Consider the following 9,957-nt stretch of genomic DNA (forward strand, 5'->3'; position numbering starts at 1 on the left):
TGGGAAATGGAGTGTATGAAGCACAATGGATTGGGATGAAATGATGTGCAGTGAATAGGACCAATACTTGCCAAAATTATACCCATTGAAATAATGAAATCATGGAACAATGTACAATGAAGATTGAATTGAGCTCTGCTTTCTCCCTCTCTTTTCCTTAAACACAGTTGTCTACAGGGGCTTAGCAAATACTACGAGGAGCTGAAGTAAAGCAATTTTCAGCTCCTTTTTCTTTTCCATCACTTTCACAGCTTTTTTTTTTTTTGTTCCTCACCATAATACAGACATTCTGAAATGGAGGAGCAGAGCTGGAGGGGCAGCTGGGGACAACCAGGATGGGAAGGTGGCAGGAGGAAGGCTGGGCCATGGAGAGTGTGGGCAAGGAGCTCAGGGGTGGCCATGCATGTCTATCTCTGTGTGTCTGTCCAAGGAATTTCAGTTTCTTAGGATGAGATTAAAAAGTCCTGCCAGTGTAGCAGGTGCACACAGAAGGAGGAGAACTGGGTGAGGATGCTATTTTTGGCTGCATACTTTTATATTCCATTACAGATTGAAATCACAATGTCAAACCTTCTCTGGGCTACACTGGATGTTGTGTCTTAGGTTTTATTGTATAATGGTCAACAAAGGCTCCTCAAAAATCATTGTAGCCATTTTCTGAATGCATTTATGGGTTGTTTTAGTTTTTATTTTGTTTGAACAACATCTCTCTGCCCTGGGGGGCACAGGGCATTGGGGTGTGAGACTGCAATGAAGCTGGYTTATTTTTAATGAGCAAATTGGGTGAGAAAAGCCTTGGTTTAAAAGAACTGGTTGATCTTGTGAAATGCAAGGTGTGATTTTGGTCCAGCAGCCTTGAGGGAGAAGCACAGAGACTGCTGAAACCTCTGCCGTCATCCTGCTCACGAGGATTTCTGTGTCCTGAAGTTGTAGTGCTGGGCTGTCACCTCAATTCCCACTGAAATACACACCAGGAACACATTCCCCCCGTGATGCTCTCAATCCACGTGTAGGTCATGGATGATGTTGGGCTGTGCCTGTCTGGAGGTGCAAAGAGCAGATTGCRCAGAGAAAGCTGCTGGGAACCAAGTGCCACGGGGAGTGAGCTGTTTTTGAGGGGATCAGTGGGGGGGGGGGGGGTTTCCCTGTTGTCATGACAACCTGAAAGTCTCCTCTCTTCCGTGCTGAAATAGGTACATTCACCTGGAGGCTTGAGACCACGTATTCAGACACAAAATCACAGAATCATGGCATAGTTTAGTTTGGAAGGGACCTCGGAGGCCATTTGACCCAACCCACTTGCTCTAGCAGGACCACCTCACCCAGGACCATGTCCAGATGATTCTCTCTCCCAACCAGAGACAGACTATGTCATCCCCATCTAAATGCAATGGGAAAGCACAAAAATATCAGGGCAAAGAGAGGAAAAGGCTGCTCAGATCCTGACAGAGTTGCTGTTGCATGATAATGCTTTCGAGTACCCACCTCATATTCTGGACTGACTTTCAACAACTGTGCCAGCACTTGCTGTTAAAAACTTTTTCCCAGAGGACTTCCCTGGTTGGTGTGAATGCAACTGGATTCTGGGGTTGCTTTTTGTGTTGGGTGATTTTTTTTTTTCTTCATTATTTGCTGTTTCCAGATCTCTTGGAGGAATTTTGCAACAGCAACAGCCCAAAAAAAGGAAGGGCAAAGGGACAAAGGAATAGGTCAGACACAAGTCCACAACAGAGAACTCAAATGGGCCAAATAAGACACAGAAATAAAAAGCAACACCATCCCCTAAATGCAGGAGAGTTCAGCTGTGGAATTATTCATAGAATCTTAGAATGGCTTGGGTTGGAAGGGACTTTGAAGGTCATCTAATTCCAAATTCCTGCCATGGACAAGGAGACTTCCTACATCTTGCTCWAAGTCCCTTGCAACCTGGCCTTGAACACTTTCAGGAATGAGGAGTTCAGGACCGGGCAGGRTCCCTAACCCTGACAAGAGAAAAATAAAGCAAAACACAACTGAATTCATGCTCAGCTCATGCTGAACAGAACCAGAAGCTCAGCTGAGCAGACCCCAGCTCTGAAAATCCCTCCTGTCCTGCATCTTTACAGCCAGGAACTCAAATCCATGTGATCCCACTTCTTTATCTTGACAAGAGGGAAAAGTAGAATTACAGCAAGGCATCAGGATTATCAATTCCAAGCCAAGCCTGACCCCTGAAAGCCACCCCAAATTTGGTTTATACTGCCAGCATTTCACCATTCTTCATGCACAGTCTGGCTCAGAGCTGAGATCCTGTGGCTCCCTGAGTTACCCCATTAATGTGAYTCCATCTKGGAACTAAGCTCATCTTAGGAGGTSATGCAGGTRCTTGGAAATTTCCCTCCTCCTGGCTTAAACCCCGAGTTGAAAGCCACTTTATTTCCAGGGAAGGTGTTGAAGGTTCATACCAGCTGAGCTTCCTCCCATTTTTCCCGGTTTTCCTCCGACAAAAGGTTGCTGATGATCTGGACGAAGTTCTGGAGAAGGGAGACAGAAGAGGACAGAAGAGGTGGTTATGCAAACATAGCCCAGGGTCACAGGGCTTTGGGAGGGACATGTGAGATTCAGAAATGCTCCAAGAGTTCGAGTTCCCATTCCCAAAAGGTCCCACAGCATTTCACAGGTCTCCAAGGGTGTTAATGGCAAAACAGGTTTTAATTAAGTCCTTTCTCCTAAGGCCCTCACTTTAACTCCTGTATCTCCTCAGGCATTGGATTGGGAATACATCTTGYATCCATTACTGATTTTTAAGAACAGATTAGGTAAATGTGTGTCAGAAACTGGCTAAAAMSWGATGATCTTCCATTGCCTGAATAGYTCCCTGTCTTGTTTTCTACTRTTTCTGTTGTTTCCAACATATGAATCCCCTTTAGCCTGCAACCAGGTAAGAGAAGCAGAGATGGATCAAGAGGGTGCTGCCCATGGTAGGACCTTTGCAGCACACAATGAGAAGGAAGGAGACAGGAAATTCAAGACTATTGATTTCTTTTTTTCCTCCAGTTTTACCACTCACAGCAGATCCTGCAGGATCAGTTTAATGTTTCAAGTTGTTGGGTGATGACCCATCCCAAGGGTGTATCCTGTAGCTGCTGGAAGTAAAAYCCTGGGATGAGAAACTGTAAGGAAATTCCCCTTACAAAATCAACATCCAGGTATCCGATGCCACAGGATCATTTTCCCTTGAATCATTAGCCTGAAATCCCTGCCAAATAATGCCCTCATATCAATTAGCCTCTGCAGTAAAGTGCTATCAGATTGAAATAGCTCAGAGTGACCTTGGCTTTCAAGTTCTTAGTTTATAAACKGAGGAAGAACTGCCTTGAAAGAAGAGTTTGTTACTACAGAAAAATATTGATGGTGGGAAAAATCTGATTTTCATCAGCACTCTTATCAGCTACAATCAGTATCAGTAATCAAACCTTGAGCAGGGATAGCCCTCTAACCCAGCCCTGGGCTCCAGGAAATGCCCCTGGGCTCACCTGCACATCCCCAGAAGTTGGGCTGTGATAAGCCCTACGGAAGATCTCTGTCATGTTCCTGAGTACGTCCATGGTGGACAGCAGGTCCCCGCTGTAGCTGGTCCCATCCTGGGAGATTTCCACAAGGTTCTGGAGCACGTCTGACAGCCCATCTCCCATTAACCCAYGCTGAGCTTTGGCAAGGTGTTCCCTGGCCTGAGAAACAGAAAAGAAACGCTGAGAAACAATTCAGGGACAGTCAAAGTTAATGARCTCAGTGAAGGAATTGCTGAAGGGAAGGTTTTTGACCTCTCTCACGATTCAGAGTGCAGATTAGATGAATCTGACAATCTTTGCTGGCCTGATATTTTTAAAATTATAGAAAAGAGTGATAGATTCTAAGTTATCTTCCAGGGAGTTCTGAAATGACAGAGAACTGAACTTTTCTGTTTGCCCACGAAGAAGAAATTGTTCAACTACGAACTTTCTTCTGTTCATAACCCAATAGAATGTTTTTGCCCTAAACCTTGTTTTCTTACAACCAATTTACAATTATTTTAGGACAGACTTTCCCTGAACAGGAAAGGTCAGTTCTCCTGAAGGCCACAGCAGACCAGCAGAAATTCCTCATAACAATGAATTTAAGATGAACAAAAAATAAGATGCTTATTTAAAAGTGACACAGTGACACTTAATGATAATGTAATATAAAAGACCTATAGAACCCAAATTCTGCCCWGATAGATATTAAAATATCCTGATAGAAACAATTCATGGAGTGCCCGTGCATCACAAGGTAAGCAGTAAAAACAGTAAGAGAAAATCCAAGGCAGAGCTGGAAACTCCTTTTTTCCTTCTTTTTGAACTACAGCCGCATAACAATCATTGGGATGGATCCCAAACCTGCTGAGCTGAGGGAGTGGAGCTGCCTTACCATCATCTGTATGTTCCTGTAATCGATAGAAACACACTTGATGTACGTTGGAGGATCCCAGTAAGCTATGCCTTCCTCATCTAAAATGCAYCTTCGAAGGATCAGCCCTGGAAGATGAAAGAAACAAACGTGGGAGTGAGGACAGAGGATGAAAAGCCAAACATTCATGGGGGGTTCATCTTTTCTGCCGGGAAAGGAGAGATAGGACACAAGGATGTGGCTACAAGTTGTGCCAGGGAGGGTTTGAAGSAGATATTMGGAAAAATTTCTTTWCTGAAAGCRTGGTCAARCATCATAACRAGCTGACCAGAGAMGTGGTGGAATCATCATCTGCAGAAGTATTCAAAACAYGTGCAGATTTGGCACTTGATGATGTGGTTTAGTGGTAGACCTGGAAGTGCTGGGTTAATAGTTGRACTYRATGACMTTAGARGTCTTTTCCAACCWTAATTATCCTRTGGRGATCACCCAGAACTGGTCARTGCATCCATTCAGACTCAGCTGCCAGCACAGGGGGCATCAGAGGCACCCAAAGATGCCTGAGCAACACCTGCAAACCCGTAGGGAGGGGATTATCTTCATTGCTTTCTCCTGTCTTTTATTATTGCAGGGTGGCATAAGGAACTGGGCAGGAAAACAAAAATTAACAAATTGGACATGGKGGTGAAAGAAAGGTTTCTTTTGCTTTGGATGGCAGCATTTTTCCAGGTTTGGGAAGCCCCACGAGCCTCCCCAGGTGGCTCGGTCTGGTAGTTGCAGCTAAAGCAGGCACAGCGGCTTGTGCTGCCCACGCAGCCTGGAGGGGAATAAACACCCGACAGCAGCGGTTTTGCATCAGCTGAAACTCTCTGAGAGCTGCTTTCAGSCCTCCCCCAGGCCTTGCCTCAGCTCCAGTCCACGGATGGGTTTGCAGTGATAATCACATGCTTCGTGATGCAGAGGAACAGGGTTAGGAACAGACATATCAGAGAGGAGCAAAGGGAGAGGGATCATCCTATCCCAGCCATCATGATGCCATTTGGAGTCTCTGAGGATCAGATTTGCTGGGTCTGCAGTCCCATTGCCACTGCCAACTGATTCAGTGACCTTTCTACAGATACAGCCCTGCTAGGACAGCATTTGGGAGGACACTGAACATCTCAGGATGAGTCAAAGAGAGCTGAGTCAAAGAGAGCTCCAGAGTTTGTCTGGATCCAAACCTCCCTCAAACAAAATAAAACCTTTGCATTCATTATTGACACCACTGCCTTTGTTTCTGCTCCTGCATGGAGTGAGGAACATCCAGCTGAGGACAAATCCCACCACCAGCACGATCTCCTGGAGCCTTCTCTGAGCTGCCTTMCACTCCTTAGGGAACACAACAAGTAACACCTGGATGCCCAGATCCTTTCACTTCACACCACCACGATCAAATCATTAACTTTAGGACTCAAAGGAACGTTTAGAGAGGTGCTGTGGTTTCTGCGTGTAAGCAGACCACAGAATTCAGATTTCCTACTCTCACAGAGCATCTGCTTTTATTGACACTGGAGAGAAGTAAAACAGTGAATTGTAGAGGATTCTAACAAAGCCCCATCTGCTTGGCAAAACTTTTTGAAGATAATGGAGGGAACATATCCCAGTATTCCTTAATTTCAAACCTGTCCCAGGACTAGGCAGTGGGTGGGTGGAAACCACCTTAGATTATCCAGTAGGAACCAAGATGTATTTGTTAAAMAATGAAAACAGAAACCCAGAGAAAGTGAATTTTTTCCCTGGAAGAAGGGATAAATGGAAGTCCACGTGCCTGTCCTGTCCTCCCACAACCAGGTTCTAGTCCCATGGGACACAAAGGATGAAGGATGCCCTTCCAACTATGCAGTCACCCTTACCAGTGGCGTTGCGGGGACACCGGACAGCAGCAGCATCCCCGGCTGGCGTCTCTTTCCAAACCACAGGGCCAAGGCTTTCCTCATCACAGATTTCGTGGGGTTCTGCCAGGAGAGAAAAACTCTGTTRGTAAAGCTTCCTCCTCCAGCAAAGACATGGAAAAGGCAGTTGGAAGAGGAAATAAAGAGCACGGTCTGTGAGGAAGGAGGACTGGAGCTGCACTGTAAGCTCTGCACCTGCTTGGTCCCTCACAGTCCCTTCACCGCTCTGGAATCTGCTCTGCCTGTCTGAAAATTGGACATGCATCCATTCTGAGGATTAGCTCACTAAAATSCACGGGAAATTCCACTCACATCCTTGCTTTGCCTTGTGGCAGMTCTTTGCAAGAAAACTGCTGCTGCTGCACTCTGCTGAAGGGTTTTATTTCTTAATTTTTAATGGGCAGATCTTTTGTGGGTGAGCTCCGTGGCGCCAGACTCTACCTCTTCCATCGCTCAGGGTCACCACCTCCAGTGTTGGATGTATCWAAAATGAGGCCTGGCATGAATCAGTGGAGTAAGAACGAAGGGAAGAACAAATAAATGAAGAGACAGGATGGACACATCCCCCGTGATGGTGATCTTCATTCTGACCTCTGTCTGCTTTCATCTTGTGCACAAAAGGGAGAAGATCTGAGCCCCAACAAGTCAGAATTGCATCAGCAGTTCGTTTCCAAACACTGCTGCAGAGCCCAGGAGCCTGCAGAAATGTGTTTTGAGACATCACAGACAAAAAAAAAAAAAATCATTGCAAGGAGGTTTTTGGATGTTTCTGTCTGTGGGTGGAGCTGAGTCGGTCCCAGAGTTGGTGGGATCTGGGAGAAAAACATCCACCACAGGAGATCTTTGTGCTGAGAAGCACATTATTTACAACATGTAAAGCAGAGGGAGCCAGGAGGATGGTGTTAGAGTTATTTGTCACTCCTGAGGGAGGGGAGGACAAAAACCTTGATTTAATAGTTTTTGATTACATTTTTTATTTGCTGTGCATGTAAAATTACCAATTAATAGGAAACTGAGTTTGTGCCTCCAGCTGGTCGGGACATGTCCCACTGCTGCTCTGGGCTTTGGGGAAGGCTCAAAACTGAAATTATGGCCCTGAGAGGTCTTGCTTCTTTGAAGGACCCATACAAGACCCAAAAAGCTGCCTCGACATCGCTGCTCCCACAGGCAAGTGCCAAAACTGCGTGGCTCCAGCCCCAGCTGCAGTTCAAAGATGGATTCCTCCCCAGCAGATACTGGGAATGAAAAAGTTGCACTCTCTGCTTGGAAACAGATGCTTCTTCCCCTGGTTTAGGATCCCTCGTGAGAAATCTCAATTGTGATGGAACCCTGGAGGGCAAGTGTGGCCCCAGCTGTGTTCTGCACGGAAGCAGAGCTCATCCCTGTGCCAGCAGCTCATGGCTTCTGCAGATAAGGCAGAACAGGGGCGGGAATGAGGCATTTTCATTTCCAGCCTGCTGAAGTGGAGCTGTGGGACGGGGAGATTGAATTCCCCAGTTGTGACAGCACTTGGTCACCCTCAGAGCCTGTCCCAGAGCAGGGAGTGAGTTCCAAATGCCATCCCCTGGACCAGTGCTTTGGCCACGGTCACGGATTGTCCCGTGGTTCACAGGAGAATTCTGGGGTGTGGAAGCTTCCAGCACCCTGGGTTACAAAACAGCAGAGCACAACAAAAAGCAGAGAGGGGGAATGTTCTCATCTCCCTGCCCCTTTCTCCTCCGCTGGCCTGTCAAAACTTTCTGGTCTCTGCAGTGTCCCTGGGGACCACTGAGGGATGCTGTGGATCAGATATGTTCTTTAAAAATACTCTGATTGGAGTTGTCTTGCCAGCAAGCACAGGAGAAATTCCCAGGCCAGGAGAGAATCATTTCATCCTCTCCTTTTTTCTTCTTTTTCTTCTTTTTGAYGTTGCTTCACAACAAAACCCCTTCCACCAGAGTAACCTATTTGCRCTGGGAGATTTTAATAACTAACCCAATTAAGTTCAATTCTTCTGCTCGAATCAAATCACGCCGGCATTTGATACTTCTCCTGCAGAACAAATTGAGCGGGTTTATTTTTAGCCTCTGATGTTTCCCCACCTTTCCCTTCCCTCTCAAATTAACAACTACAGCAAGACCCTTCTGGTTGTGAACCCTGGCAGGCCCCGCTGCCTGGGACTTGCCTTTTCCTTTTGAGCTCTGCACAGGCATCAACCCCTGCAGAAAGAGAAGAAAAGACCRGGCTCGTTCTGCCAGGGCCCCAGCTGGCACACACTGAAGCTGAACTAAATCTGCCTCGCTCCGAAGACACCACCAGACAGCTCGGTGCTAAGAGTTTCTGCGGCGAGGGAGAGCTTTGTGGTGGAGTTAGAAGAGATTCTCGCACGCCACTGCTAATTGAGAGGCGCAGCTTGTGAGGAGARGTGATGGCTTTTATTAGAGAGTGGCTGGGGAGAGTGACGAGGCTATCACACAGCCTTTTTCTCTGTCATCTCCGAGCTCAACGTGTTGGAACTTCTGTGCTGGAGTTCTTTGGCTTTCATCTCTTTGTCTTCAGCACTTCATAAGGGAGCCTGAGGGGTCAGCTTGGCCTCCAGGTGCTCCTGGATCAAAAGTGCTGCCTCCTGTCCTTTAGGGAGACTCCCCTTTCCAGCAGGAACGCCGGGATACGGCCATGAGAACCTCTCCTGTCTCTCACTGAGATGCTCTGACAATTAATTACCCTTTCAGTCAAAACTCACGGCCTGTTAGGATCGATGCGATCTGACTGCCAACATCACAGAGGTCATTGATTCCCCACCAGCAATTTCACCAGGCCCTTCCACTCAGGCTGGGGAGAAAGCAAAAATGGTGCACAGGCCTTTTTTTTTGGTCTCTACGTATAGTCTGTGAGAGGCAGACAGAGACATTCCCACTCACAAGTGTTCACTCCTGCTTATTTTTGAAATCCAACCCCAGGTTTTTCTCTGCCGTACAACTCACTCACCCTCCATTCAGCTTTTGCACTCAGCAGGAGAGTGAGACTRGATAAAGTTCTGACAAATTTTGTTTAAAAAAATCCCCATTGGTGCGCAGGTTTCTTAGAGGTAAAGGGTGAGAAACCACTGCAGCATCCTCAGTACTCAACAACTTCATGGACTTGAGACTCTGCTATCAGTTTTTGCTACCGAACAATTCCTCTTTTCCTCTTGTAACTCCATGACAATGAAAATATGAAAAACACTGAGRCAAGACTGGTGGGATTGACCAAATATTCACTGAAACCAACATGGTTGCACTGATTCTGCAACAGTTAAGTTAAGAGCTTATATCTCGTACCTGGGTCAAGGGTGCGATTTTATTAGATTGCAACTCTTTGTAGCATTCAGATCTCAGACACAGGACATGGAAGCCATTCCCAAAATTCCGAAATCACCCTCATTCAAAGGAAAGCACGAGGGTTCTGGGGTACATACCAGGACACTTTCTGTCATTGCACTGCTTGTACTCCTCCTTGGGWCCCTGGCAAGTCTCTCCACCAAAGAAGGGGCCGTAGCACACACGGTCACGTCTCTGAGTGCCACCTCCACACGTGGCAGTGCAGCTGCCCCACACTCCCCAGGCCTGCCACTTCCCGTCCACTGGAAACAAAAAAAAAA

At 46.6% G+C, this 9,957-nt stretch overlaps 1 protein-coding gene across 1 annotated transcript in view; it reads right to left on the minus strand.

The window, feature by feature from the left end:
- The window catches only part of LOC130575109 (adhesion G protein-coupled receptor B1-like), a 16,211-nt gene extending 11,615 nt beyond the window's left edge, over positions 1 to 4,596 (minus strand). Inside the window, exons 1-3 of the mRNA XM_057368795.1 lie at positions 4,429 to 4,596; positions 3,516 to 3,710; positions 2,445 to 2,513 (exon numbers count right to left, since the gene is read on the minus strand). Of these exons, the coding sequence (XP_057224778.1) occupies positions 2,445 to 2,513; positions 3,516 to 3,710; positions 4,429 to 4,596 (432 nt within the window). The remainder of the gene's footprint in view (positions 1 to 2,444; positions 2,514 to 3,515; positions 3,711 to 4,428) is intronic.
- Positions 4,597 to 9,957: the final 5,361 nt, after the last annotated feature.

This window comes from Malurus melanocephalus, unplaced genomic scaffold (genome assembly GCF_030028575.1).
Source record: "Malurus melanocephalus ecotype Western Australia unplaced genomic scaffold, MMel_1.1 scaffold_97, whole genome shotgun sequence".
Lineage (NCBI taxonomy): Eukaryota > Metazoa > Chordata > Aves > Passeriformes > Maluridae > Malurus > Malurus melanocephalus.